Source organism: Theropithecus gelada, chromosome 12 (assembly GCF_003255815.1).
Source record: "Theropithecus gelada isolate Dixy chromosome 12, Tgel_1.0, whole genome shotgun sequence".
NCBI lineage: Eukaryota > Metazoa > Chordata > Mammalia > Primates > Cercopithecidae > Theropithecus > Theropithecus gelada.
The window spans coordinates 30,972,837-30,986,351 of record NC_037680.1 but is presented as its reverse complement, the minus strand read 5'-3'; the positions used below and the strand labels follow the sequence as shown (position 1 = coordinate 30,986,351).

The window sequence follows — 13,515 nt, the reverse complement described above, 5'->3', positions numbered from 1 at the left end:
AGGCTTTCTTCTTTCATCTGCTTTTCAGATCTTAGTAGAAAATAATTCAACAAATTGGATGAAAGTCCAACTGTTTGACTATTGCAGAATCATAAACTTGGGATTTTTTTGATACCTTAGAAATTATTTGAGTCAGTTTAGAGCTACTTATTATACAATTTTATTGCTATAGCTGCTATTGTGGGGCCTAACTGTGATACATGTAAGAAAAACAGAATACTAGGCCGGGCGCAGTGGCTCATGCCTGTAATTCCAGCACTGTGCGGGGCCGAGGTGGGCAGATCAACTGAGGTCGGGAGTTCGAGACCAGCCTGACCAACATGGAGAAACCCCTTCTCTACTAAAAATACAAAATTAGCCGGGCGTGGTGGCGTATGCCTGTAATTCCAGCTACTCAAGAGGCTGAGGCAGGAAAATCGCTTGAACCTGGGAGGCGGAGGTTACACGGTGAGCCGAGATCGTGCTATTGCACTCCAGCCTGGGCAACAGGAGCGAAACTCTGTCTCATAAAGAAAAAGAAAAACACGATACTAAATAGTTCCTGAGTGCCCTCTGTATTTGTGAATATCCACATGGAGCAATGATTCCTGTGCTGACGAGGACACAGCGGATACACAATGGGCATGGAGCTTCTCTCTTCATTTCACACCACAAATATTCATTGGGGATTACCCGTTTGGATGAGGTTTGTTCAGCTGGCTTAATCTACCATTCACAGGCTGAACAGCAAGCAGTCAAACCAGTTGCAGTTTGTTGACCTATGCCAGTCATTTCAAATCCTCCCAAAAGTTGTTACTTTAGGCTTTTGACAACTGGATCAGATCAACTCTATGACATTTATTGGTCAATTTGTAACTGATAATGATCATGGCCAAAAATCTTAGATGAACATCATGTAATCTACACAGATAAGATCTCAAGCTAAAGGATGCTTTTAGCCAAAGAACACATAAAGGGAAAAATAGGCTTGAGAAAGAATTTGAAAGAAAAGAAGCTAAACATACAACTTAGGGAGACTCAAAGAGATAGTACTTATTAATAAAAGGAAATGGGAATAATTGGTGCTATCACAAGGCAACCAAGCCGTATAAGAATGAAGATAATTTCTAATTGCAGTCAACAAATGGTAAAAGAACAGCCACAACTTCTGTTTCATAATCAATTTCATTCTTCTATGCATTCTTCCTACTGTTCTCTATTCAAATGCAGACTCATAAACAGCCACTCAAACACCAGTAATAATTAATTGAACACTTCAGTGTCAAACTTGAATATTTAAATTAGTAGTTTGAGTACAACATATCTGACCTGATTCTCTCACCCACATTTCACAGACTCTGGGAATGAGAGAGTTCATGGTAGACTGCCCACTTTTGAGAGTAGGATATAAGGAAACTATCTCCTTCAAGTCTTTAAATCTCTAATAATTGTTTGCCTTGTGTACATTATATATGTTTTTATTAACAGAGGACACTATGAATAATTATTTAAGAATGCACTTTTATATATAACCTTATTTGCTCTTAGTGGCAATCCCATGAGATAGTTATGGCAAAGCTACTATTACCATTTTATTGATTAGGATACTGAGGTCAAAAGATAGAATGACTCATGCAACTACCAGGAGAAAGATCCAGGAAGATACTCAGGTCTTCCTGTGTGTTTCAGTTCTCCTGTAAGTGCACTGTTCCATTCTTTGGAACACTTTTCCCTACTAATACTAGAAGTTTTCCAAAATTATTATACTGTCTGGGCTGCATATTGGATGTAGCAAGGATGGAATACAGACAGATCTTACAGCTGTTATGTTACCAGCGTGGAAATGCAGATTATTTTTTAATGAATGTGTTATAACTGAAAACAATATCTTTCCACAGAAAATCACAGAAAACTAATACAGCTCATGATGGATTGCAGCAGTTAGGATGAATTCTAAAGTGGAAATAAGCAACAATGGGGGTTCAGATTTACTCTATTTAGGGAATGATGTTTGCTAGTTTTCAGGAACATTTGCTGCTACATCCAGTCTGCTGGGGAACTAAACTCCTATTAGTCTTTTACCTACTGGCCAGTAACTACTAACAGCAAGTCACAGGAAGTTTTCCAAGGGAACTTTTTAGAGATGTTTATTGAACAAGGTACATAGGAATGCTGAGACTAGGGGGTCTCAGGATAGCAGGAAAAGAAGTAGAAAGGATACTACTTTAAGTTAAAAATAGTATATAAGCTAGATAGTATTCAGTTGTGAATGTGATTGCTTTTCTGGAGAGCCTTTTACAAAAAAGAATTTTGGGTTTGGTGTCTGATTTTGATAATAGTCAGCATCTTTGCATAGAAAAGAGAAACTCCTATTTTGTCTTACTGAAGGTTTTCTAGGGCTAGGCCTGTCTTCTTCTGAGCTCTGTTTTATGCATGTGTATTTTTATTAATAAATAACTTGTATTAGCAAACTAACTTGCATTAGCAAATAAAATGAGAAAACATACCCTTTATTGTCGCATCTTTCCCTCTGTTTTGGAACATATGAAGCATTTTTTTCCTGAATTTTTTCAAACTTTGGCTGTGTTTGAAAATAGCTTTGTAAAAGTACTTTTGTAACTCAGAAAAAGTAAATGTGGATCTGATGCTAATCTCTTCAGATTTGAAGAACCAAGAGTCTCTTGTCTGTACAGAACTAGAAAATTTGATTTTTCACTTAAGCTGAATAGAATTCAACTTTCTGGGTTGTTGGGTCCTCCAAAAATCATTAGTCTAGAAAGTTGAATTCTGTCCCTAAACCTACCCATTTGTCTCTCATCATATATTTGGATTGCTCTGAAACATGCCTGTATGTTTCTATCCAGCAGCTCCATTCTTAAAACAAATAAACCAGCAACCCAAAAACACAAAAATAAACACAGATTGCCGGGCATGGTGGCTCACGCCTGTAATCCCAGCACTTTGGAAGGCTGAGGTGGGTAGATCACCTGAGGTCAGGAGTTTGAGACCAGCCTGGCCAATGTGGTGAAACCTCGTCTCTAGTAAAAATACAAAAATTAACCGGGCGTGGTGGCACATGCTTGTAATCCCAGCTACTTGGGAGGCTGAGGCAGGAGGATTGCTTGAACGTGGGAGGTGGAGGTTGCAGTGAGCTAAGATTGTACCACTGCCCTCCAGCCTGGGTGACAGAGCGACACTCTGACCAAAAACTGAAAATTAAATTAAAAAAATAAAACCACACAAACCCTATTCTGGAAAGGAAAGGAGCTGCCTATGAGACTTCATGCCTGAAAGCTGCAGTGGCCAACTGGAGTAATGGAAAGTCAGGTGGGGTTTACTCTACCTCAACTTGATTTAAATTCTTACTATCTCAGAGCAAGGCCAAGACTGACTGTGCATCCGTGCTTGACCACTTGACTGACATCTGGAGATTCGGGCTTGTAGAACACTGAACTATAAGAGAATGGTGGAGTCAGGTGACTTGGCACTGGCCCGATGCCCAGGGGCTGGTTTAGACCTGAGCTGTAACTAACCATGTGCAGCTTTCTGTGTGTGTCTCAGTTTCCCTCTTGGTAAAATGAAAAAGTTGTTACACCAGTGTTTTCTAGCAGTTGAACAGCTTTTTATAGTGAAATCATATATAAAGCCCCAATGCAGAAAACAGAAATGCAGGCGTGTTTACCTGGCACTGAGGATGGTGAAGCTGGAGCCCACTGAACCTCCCTTTAGTCCTCAGAACAGTCCCTGAGGTGTATCTGCAAAAACTCTTGGTTTCTGCGGGAGACAATTTTGAAGATGCATCAAATAATTATTAGGGTCTAACAGTTCTAAAAAATTAAGAATTGAAAACTTCCTGACAACCTACAGCATATAAACATAATGACACAGGCAAGCAGTACTTTGCTTAAAATGGCACCAGAACTTTTGCACAGACTGTTGTTTTAAAGAATGATTTCCGAACATCTGAGGAAAGGACTATTTTAAATTCTCCCCAAGGCTTTAGGTCACTGAAATCAGGTACAGTCTCCTGACAGTGTTGTCCCCAGACAGGTATGAGATGACATATGATTCAGTAATTGTTGATAATTCTGCCCTCCTTCCTTCTTCAATCCCCAAAGAGTTTGAAAACAGAAGAGAATGGGTGTACTGAGTATAAAAGGGGAGGGGTGCTACTTTCCTTGTCTCCTTTCTGGGAACCAAGCTGTGAAGATAAGAATGGAGAAAGGCCCATGGTGACAGTAACTGGTTTAAAGAGGCAAACTTTGAATTCTACTGGTAGATGATTGGAAATTGTGCAATCTCAGTTTAAAATAATATTTAAATTCTAAGTTGCAGATGTTCTCATTTGATAAATCATATGCAAATAGATGCCCCTCTGCATTTATTTGCAATGTCTTTACTTCTTCACTTTTTTTTTGAGACAAGGTCTCACTCTGTCTCCCAGACTGGATTGGTAGTGGCGTGATCTTGGCTCACTGCAGCCTCTGCCCCCCGGGCTCAAATGACCTCCCCCACCTCAGCCTCCCAAGTAGCTGGGACTACAAGCATGTGCCACCACACTAGGCTAGTTTTTGTATTTTAGTAGAGACAGAGTCTCACCTTGTTGGCCAGGCTGGTCTTGAACTTCTGACCTCAAATGATCCAACCACGTCGGCCTCCCAAAGTGCTGGGATTACAGGCGTGAGCCACTGTGCCAGGTCCTGCTTTATTCTTGCATGACCGCAGGATACTTTCTGACTTAGCAAATCCTGGCACGATACTCACATTGCTCTCAACTAGAGTGCCTTATGACTGCCCGCCCGCCGTATGCATTCAAAGTCATATGCAAATATGCTGAAGAATCCTATGCATGCGGAAAAAATAAAACCATTTTTTCACATGTTTACAAATGAAGTATCCCTTCGGGCCCCTGGAGAATCACGTGTGTATCACAAAAGAATGCAACTTAGCCACAGACTGGTTGATTGTCTTTGATAATCAAAATGAAGAGCGTTTCCCAGCTTTGACCAGCATCATTAAATCCCAGAGCAAAGCATTTGTAGTTCCTGAAGGTCTTGTTCAAGAGCAAATCAACTAAGAATTGTGGCAAATTGTATTGCTGCTTCCTAGAAAGAGCATGGTTTATTTATATGTTTTGGCTCCTTCCTGGTATGGTGTGTATTATAAAGGGAATTCAGCAAGGCAGGCCATAATGGACGAATAATATTTTTAATGGAGTAGGTTTTGTGTGTGTGTGTGAAACAGTTTAAACCTTCCTCCATTCTGCTCTGCTTGCATTCTGATACTAGCCAAAGCCTGTTTAAAACACTTGTGGCCAATGTTTATTATACTGCGGTTCCCCTGTAGTATGTAAATTGGTTATTAAGTACTGTGGTTCTAAATCACTTGGAGAGCCCCATAACATTTTTACTGGCTTGTTCTGTTCTGTGTTCCTATTCATAGGATATCAATAACGAGAGTGACGGCTGACATTTCTCTTGCTAAGAGGTCTGTCCTAAATAATCCCAGCAAGAGAGCAATAATTGAACGTTCGAACACCCGGTCCAGCTTAGGTAAGATGTTCAAATGTGGTACTTCTTCAAGCTGTGCTTACAGACCGGGCTGACACATGGTGCATTTGTGAATGTCTTTGTCAATTTGTTCCCCATTCTGAATGGCGGGAGCACTGAATACCTGAAGAGAATGCTAGCTATGGCAGGAAGGCAGCAGAGTCTTGCAGTAGCCAGAGCCTGCTGTCTCTCAGCTTTAGTCAGTTAGCTAATTAGTCTGGTGGGAAGAATCCTCAATGGGCTCTCGTAGTCTTTGCCTGCCTAACCACATGAAACCACTCATCTCCACTTTGCTCAGCTTCTCAACGGGGCTAATGATATCTGTCATACCTGAGTCACAGCTGACGTGAAAGGAAACGAGGTGTTCAGCCTCCTGAGATCTTTAGAAGAAAAGCTAGATAACAGTGTTCTTGGTGTTGCAAATGGCAATGACCATTAGTAACATGCAGGGACTTTAAACATGTCTTTCCTGGGGTACCAGTCGGAAAGCATCCTAAAATTCCCCATGATGGAGAAGAATAAAAGACTGTAAGTGAGTAGCTCCATCAAGCCATAGGTGAACAGGGCTGTGGAGGATGGAATCACCACCCACAGAAGCAAGTCCATAGTGCTGGTGAATTACATTGTTCATCTGGAAAGCCTGTTCATGGTCTCCACAATTGCCAAGGGTGGTGTAGTCCGCTCATGACTTCCTAGGATTCTCTTTACATTCATATTCTGAGGGCAACTTGTTTTAACTAGGAAGGATAAAAAGGGCTCTTCCATGCCTTACATTTTTTAAACTGTTGAAATTAGCTCTATAGATGATAGAAAACTAAACAAAATTAAGATTTCCAAGACAGAGTGCATGCCCTAACATCACACTAAGAACCCACTGACCTTGAGCCAAAGATTGTACAATTTGTAAAGAAGGTACAAAGTATTATCTGCATATTCCTGACATGGGATTGGCACATGATCATTGCTAATAAATGTTTGTTGGATGGTTGCTTTGTGAAGGAATACGAAACATACCAAATAGAGTAGTGGTCAGTGCTTGTGAGGGAAAGATCCCAGCGATTAGTGGTCCCTTCTTTAGTCTTGTATTTAGAGCCTTCCACATGCAGAGGGAAGCATGCTCAAAGGCACAGTATTGTGACCTGGAGGAGGTACAATGGCAATGTTGATGGTGAATCCTATTAGGTAATGACTAAAGTTAAATATCATGGGTGACAAGGACATTAAGTTAGGTTGAGGATTTCTCAGATAAACATCAATTCTCTGCTCTCCTGTTTTCTACCCATTTTGTAACTCCTTATAGTGTCTTTGGCTTTTAACTACTCCTTCTTCTAATGTATGGTGAGAGGCTAAAAGATAATTAAAAGCTTAAGCCAGGTTGTCTGACTCCTTTAACCACTGACACCTGCCAAGGGCTTCACCCGTATTCACTGAAGTCATCCTTACAATCCAGTCACCCGCTGTCAGAGTCAGTGGGGTGGATGGGGGGGCAAGTTAGAGTAAACAAGAAGAAACAAAGTATATCTCAGCTCGTGGTTTTTACCTTTACTCTTTAAAGTCATATACCCACAACCATTGGAGTTAATTTCATGGCAATCTGTTAATATTATAATAACCACAATGTGATCCATTTGTGTGCTTATTCATGCACATTTGTAGATTGCTTCATCAAATGTTTATTGAACACTTGTTATGTGCCATGCATTACACTAGACTTAGGAAATACAGACATATCCCACACACAGTGTCTTACCCGTGGGCAAAGAGACAGAAGGGACAGATGGTTAGAATACATGTGACAGTGGAATTATGAACAAAGAGCTAGGGGTATAAAGAAGAGTAAGGGGTAGGAGATGTGTGAGAAGACTTCTCAGGAGTTATATTTGAGCTGGTTCTTCAAGGCAGGAGTGTACAAAGACATTGACATGTAAACAAAAATGTATTGTTGAGAAAGAAGTAGATTTGTGTATAGCATGCTTAGAACAGGGAAGTTGGGGGTGTGATTTGAGAGGAACAGAAGAGACTGAAAAAGACCGAGGCCAATGTGTTGGGGTTCTAATGTGCCTTGCTAAAGAGATCTCCAAAATAGATCCCATGCAATGTTAATTTTACAACATAGTAATAGTTGTTACATTCAGAATGTTTTCCATTGTCAAATAAATTTGGAAATGATGGATTAAACTGACAGGTTTCTTCTCTGCAAGACTCTTAGAGCCTTGAAGATGTAAAGGGTAATGCATGTTTGAAATTCTAAAGAGAAGCTAGTATGGTATGCAATATATCCCTTGCACAAAACCCCCTTCTTCCCATAGGATATCTTATGAGAGTATTGTTCCAGAGTACTCACTTTGGGAAATGTTGCTTTGGGCCTGGGGAGCCACTGAAGTGTTTTAAGCATGGGAGAAATATGAACAGGTGTGTGTATAAGGAATATCATTTGTGACAGAGATCCTGGAGAGAGGTGGGCCCAAATCAGTCATGATCAGTTTATAGAAGTGTTCATCGAGGTCCTCTAGCATCGTAGTCCATGACTCTCCAGGGCTCCATTTGACTAGAATAGGATTATGAGGAAACCTTCATTGGAACCCCTCTGAGAATCAGTCCAAGTAGCCAACATTGTTTGGTTTGGCTGAGATCTTTAAAAAAAAAAAAAAAAGAGAGAGAGATGGCTATATAGATAAATGTGCCTCACAGATAAAATGTATTTATTTACATTCTGTATACGTATTATCCAAACATTGGGCTCACCCCAGTATTTAATGTGGCCTTCTCCAGCATCCCTCCTGGCTTGTTCTGCCCAAGCACCTCCCTTCTTCTGCCCAAGTGCCCATGGCCTAAGAGTTTTGTGTTGGTTAAGCAGTAGGTATCGCTGCCCTTGCTCCTGGCAGAAACCACACTTAACCTCACCGCTGGTGCAGAGTAAATAAGGTTCAGGTATTTCTGAGTCACTTACACAGAAACTCAGAGTGCCTTGAGGGTTATTTGTACCAGGGCAGTCCAGTTCGCGTCAATGTCTTTTTGCTGCTTCCGAAAATATTGTATTCATATTTGAGGCTTAAGAAAACATAGGCTTGCTCACATATAGTCCTAGCCAGGAGCTCCCATAAGCCAGTGACAGTTTAATGAAAACAGCAAATGGAAAACATACCCTGACATCCTGAGGCTGAAATTTACTACAGTAAAAATTGACTTTATTTTCCAAACTTCCTTCTGAAGAAACATTTCTTTTAAAACTTTCTGACGTGTGAGAAAAAAGGGGACAAATATGTTACATTACTAACAAATGTAGAATATGATTTCAGAAGAATTTGACAAATAAGCCCACTTTGTTTTCATTAATATCCTGAAAGCTAGTCCCCTTTCCAAGCAATGTGAAGTCTTTCAGGCCATTGGTATTAGATAACTTGAAAAGTGATATGTTGACTCTTCAAATGCATCCTTTTTAATACAGATCATGCCTTAAACTTCAGTGATTCTATGGGAAATAAGAATTTTATGCAATCAGGCAAAACATGAGAAAATAGATTTTCATAATAGTCTTGAGGATTCCTGACCCTGCATACCTTGTCAATCCTTTTGGTTAAGGAAGGGAGAATTTTTCGGTGGGCAATGTGAGCTTGAATTTACACTAAATAAGCAAAGCAAATCACAAACACTTTTCAGTGAGGGTAGTTACAGCAACATTACCTTTTCCCTAGGCCATCTTTAGGATCATCTAAGGCCGGGTACAGTGGCTTACACCTGTGATGCCAACACTTCAGGAAGCCAAGGCAGGAGGATTGCTTGGACTTCAGAGTTCAAGGCCAACCTGGGAAACTTAGTGAGACCCTGTCTCTACAAAAAACAAAAAATTTAGCCAGGCACAGTGATGTCCACCTGTAGTCCCAGCTACTCTTCAAGCTGAGGTGGGAGGATCACTTGAGCCCAGAAAGTTGAGGCTGCAGTGAGCCTTGACTGTACTCCAGCATGGGCCACAGAGTGAGACCCTGTCTAAAAATTAATAATAATAATTTAAATTAGATAGTTTTGTGTACTCTATGTACTTTGGACCAAATTACAGCATTGTTTGGTCAAATCTATAGCCAAAAAATAAAAATAAAAAAACAAAATCAGCTGGGCACAGTGGCTCATGCCTGTAGTCCCAGCACTTTGGGAGACCAAGGTGGGTGCATCACTTGAGATCAGGAGTTCGAGAGTTCAAGACCAGCCTGGCCAATATGGCTAAACCTCGCCTCTACTAATAATGCAAAAGTTAGCTGGGCATGGTGGCGTGTGCCTATAATCCCAGTTATGTGGGAGGCTGAGGTATAAGAATCACATGAATTGGGAGGTAGAGGTTACAGTGAGCCAAGATCATGCCACTGCACTCCAGCCTAGGCAACAGAGTAAAACCGTATCTCAAAAATGAAAACAAATTAATTTCTCTGAAAATCAAGTATAATTCAGACTTTGGGCATGATCCAATAAGTCAGGTAATTTATAAACTATATATAAAATTTTTTTTTATATTTCAGAAAGCCATGTCCTATATTGATTATCTGTTTTCCTTAAAAACAAAAAACAAAAAACAAACAAAAAAAAACTGTATTGCTTCAGACATTTGAAAAGAGTAGATTTTTCATTTGACTAGACTCATGCACAGATTTGGGTCACTTGGCTATTATAGCCAGCCAGAGAGATTTGCATCTAGATGCATTGCAGCATTTTAATATAATTGGCCTTACTTTTTGTTCTTAATACTGAAGCTAATTATGCCTTAGAGCAGGTACACTGGCTCTCATACTTAAATCTAACTAGACTTAGTAATATGATTAACTTTAAGGATAGATTCAGAGCAGTTAACCAGTGGTACAAAAATGTGCATATCAGTCAAAACAGATGAGTTGTGGGTTTTTTTTTTTTTAAGCATGTCCACAAAGTATTAGTATATACTTTGTTGATAGAAATATTTCAGTGTAATTTGCTTTCCATGTGATGTTGCTTTGCACATATATTTCAGTTGTTTTCTAAATGTGGTTTCAGCTTCTATGGCTAACATTAAAGTTTTTTAGAACAAAACAACAATCAAAAACAACATAAAAGAATTGTCGTAGGTATATAAACAGCTAAATATTATGTTGACTAGAAGAAGTCTGAGAGTCATCTGTGAAAATTTAAAATATTTTATTTTGTAATGTAGACCAACATATCTGAAAATATACTATATCTTTCTAATGTAAGAACTAATTCATAACAATAACCAGGATCTATTTATTATTTTTCCTTTTAGCGGAAGTACAAAGTGAAATTGAAAGAATCTTTGAGTTGGCAAGATCTTTGCAACTGGTCGTTCTTGATGCAGACACCATCAATCACCCAGCACAACTTATAAAGACTTCCTTAGCACCAATTATTGTTCATGTAAAAGTCTCATCTCCAAAGGTAATTAGGTCCTTTCTCTCTTAAAGGTTAGAAGCGCGTCTTTTAAAAATGTGCTTTGCTCTGTGATTTTTTGTTAGTGGACAAGGAGAACATCTTGCTGATTATTAATAAGCACATTTAAAATCTTTCCACAGTGTACAGATTCTATGAATTTTCAGATAGTGGAGAATATAATAGTTCATTTCTTCTAAAAGCTACTATTGTAGATCCCAAACCAGACAGTTATACAAGTGTTTAATAAAAACAAAACATGAAGACAGATGTGGAAAAGTAGACTCTGGCTTATCATAGACTATGAATTCTGTATTGGTAAATTTCTTGGATACTGTTGATTCCTGTGTCACCCATACTCTGTACCTAGTTGAGAGAGTACATCTATATTTATCAAAAAAGGTATCTATATTGATCATATATAAAATAGAATATCACTGTTTAAACATCTCCTATGGAAGTATTATAGACCCTGATTTATGCTTAGGTTGAGTTCTTGAAAGAATGTAGTTATTCCATGGTAAGCACAATGGGAAATTTGCTTTGTATCTTTATGGCACTGTGGGAGATAAAAATAAAAGTGAAATAGCCCCAAATTAGTTTCCTTTGATTTGGATGTTCTTTCATTTTAAAAACAGGATATTGTTCTTAAAAAGTTAATGTGAAATGGATGCCCTTGGGAAATACCATCTTAATAATCAGTTTCTTCTCTGTGCCTCCTAGTGTATTTTGGTGCCTAAATACAAATTCAACTGCCAACCAGCATGGCAGTCTCCTCTCATGGGCGGAGAATGTCTAAAGAAGCTGTACTCTCCTCCAAATTTTCTGAGATCCTATCCTTCCATCTACCTGTGCAGACACTGCTTTGGTGCAGTGGACTTGGGAATCCTGAGCAAACTAGGACCTTTTGAGAATCAGTAGAGTGAATTGAAATTACTGCTGGGGATTCCAGCACTTCACTGCAGTGCAGGAGAGTTCAGCCCTTCCCACTGCCCGTGACACTGTCGTGTGCTTAAGTGCAAGAACAGGAGTTCCCAGACCCTATGTCCTGCGGTATTATAGAGCTCATAGATTAACACTGTTTGCAGGGGAAGGGCCATGGGAGATGGCAGTATATGGCCAAATGCAGTTAACAGCGGTAGCCAAAAGACATAGATATATCACTGGTTTACATGTAGCGATATACTAATACAAATGTTTTGCTTGGATCCCTAATCACAGAATAGTCTGATTATTTTAAAATTAAACTGAAATGTCCCATTAATAATTGGAGACAAAAATAACCAAAGATGTAAATGACTCTGACATTTATCTGACATGGAGATAGTGAGCTAAAACATTATTCAACTGAATAATATTAAAGTATTACTTAACATAAATGACCTGGTACAGTCCACTTCCTCCATTTTTGCAGGGCTCTCTTTGAAATCTCTGGGTAAAATCTAGGGTGGGAACTCAGGCTCCTACTGAGACTTCACTCAGAGTTGGAATAGGATGAACATATCAAATCCATGGAACTGAGAGCCAATGTAAGCAGATGACATCATTACAGGTTTAAATATATGATTTCTCACACTGCATTTCCTCTCTTATAATGCTCGGGGCCAAGCAGACCATTAAAAAGATCCTGGCTTATTTGATTTTCTTTTAACTCATCTACAATACCTGAGGTTCATGTCTTCTTCTATCAGGTTTTACAGCGGTTGATTAAATCTAGAGGAAAGTCACAAAGTAAACACTTGAATGTTCAACTGGTGGCAGCTGATAAACTTGCACAATGTCCCCCAGTAAGTATGATCATTTTTTGTCTTCATCATTCTTGACTTGTTAGAAGAGGGTGTTTTTTTGTTTTTTTGTTTTTTTTTCGTGTTGTCGTTTTCATTCTAAAATGATGGTGATGATGGTACGTTGTCATCTAAAAGATTTCTTGGAACAAACTGCTGCTGTTATGTTGCTTGTATTCAAGCATCCAGTTGTGGATGGTGTTTGCCTTGTAATAAGAAATGATCTTAGTGTCCGGGGTCTGCTTTCCTCACTGCTACCTTGTTTGCTTTGCAAACATGCAGCAAACCATTTAGCATTCAGCCTCCAGTCATGTGGATATGCTTAAGAAGAGAACAAAAAAAAACATACCTATTTTACCTTCCTTTAACTTTTCTGCAAGAAAATTCCAGCAGACATAAAAGATTATAACACTGAAGGTCAAGAATTGATTGGAACTAGAGAGGCCCTGTGGTTATAGTAGATGAAAGAGTCAGGGCTGAGTGAGATGAAAAACGAAATTATAGCAACTCTTCTTCTGGTGCCATTGCCAGAAAACAGCTGCTAGGTTGGAAGGTGAGCAATGGCGGGCTGGGGTGGGAGAGGGAACTGCTATCACATGGCACTGGGTCCCCAGTGGCCAGTCTCTCCACTTTTTCCACTGACTTACTATTTCTGTGTCTATGTAAAGGAAATAACTGTCCTTCTTACTCAATGGATTCATTAGATTGTTTTATATAGTTGTGTAAGATTGTTTAAGCTCTATGGAAGCATGAAATCTGATTCAAATGTTTAGAGAGGCAACACAGCATAACCT

The 13,515-nt window shown here is 39.3% G+C and overlaps 1 protein-coding gene across 8 annotated transcripts in view; it reads left to right on the top strand.

Moving 5' to 3' along the window:
• The window catches only part of CACNB4 (calcium voltage-gated channel auxiliary subunit beta 4), a 266,723-nt gene that overhangs the window by 234,044 nt on the left and 19,164 nt on the right, over positions 1-13,515 (top strand). For all 8 annotated transcript variants that reach the window (XM_025404344.1, XM_025404339.1, XM_025404340.1 and 5 more), the window contains 3 exons: positions 5,422-5,531; positions 10,795-10,946; positions 12,629-12,724. In XM_025404344.1, the coding sequence (XP_025260129.1) occupies positions 5,422-5,531; positions 10,795-10,946; positions 12,629-12,724 (358 nt within the window). The remainder of the gene's footprint in view (positions 1-5,421; positions 5,532-10,794; positions 10,947-12,628; positions 12,725-13,515) is intronic.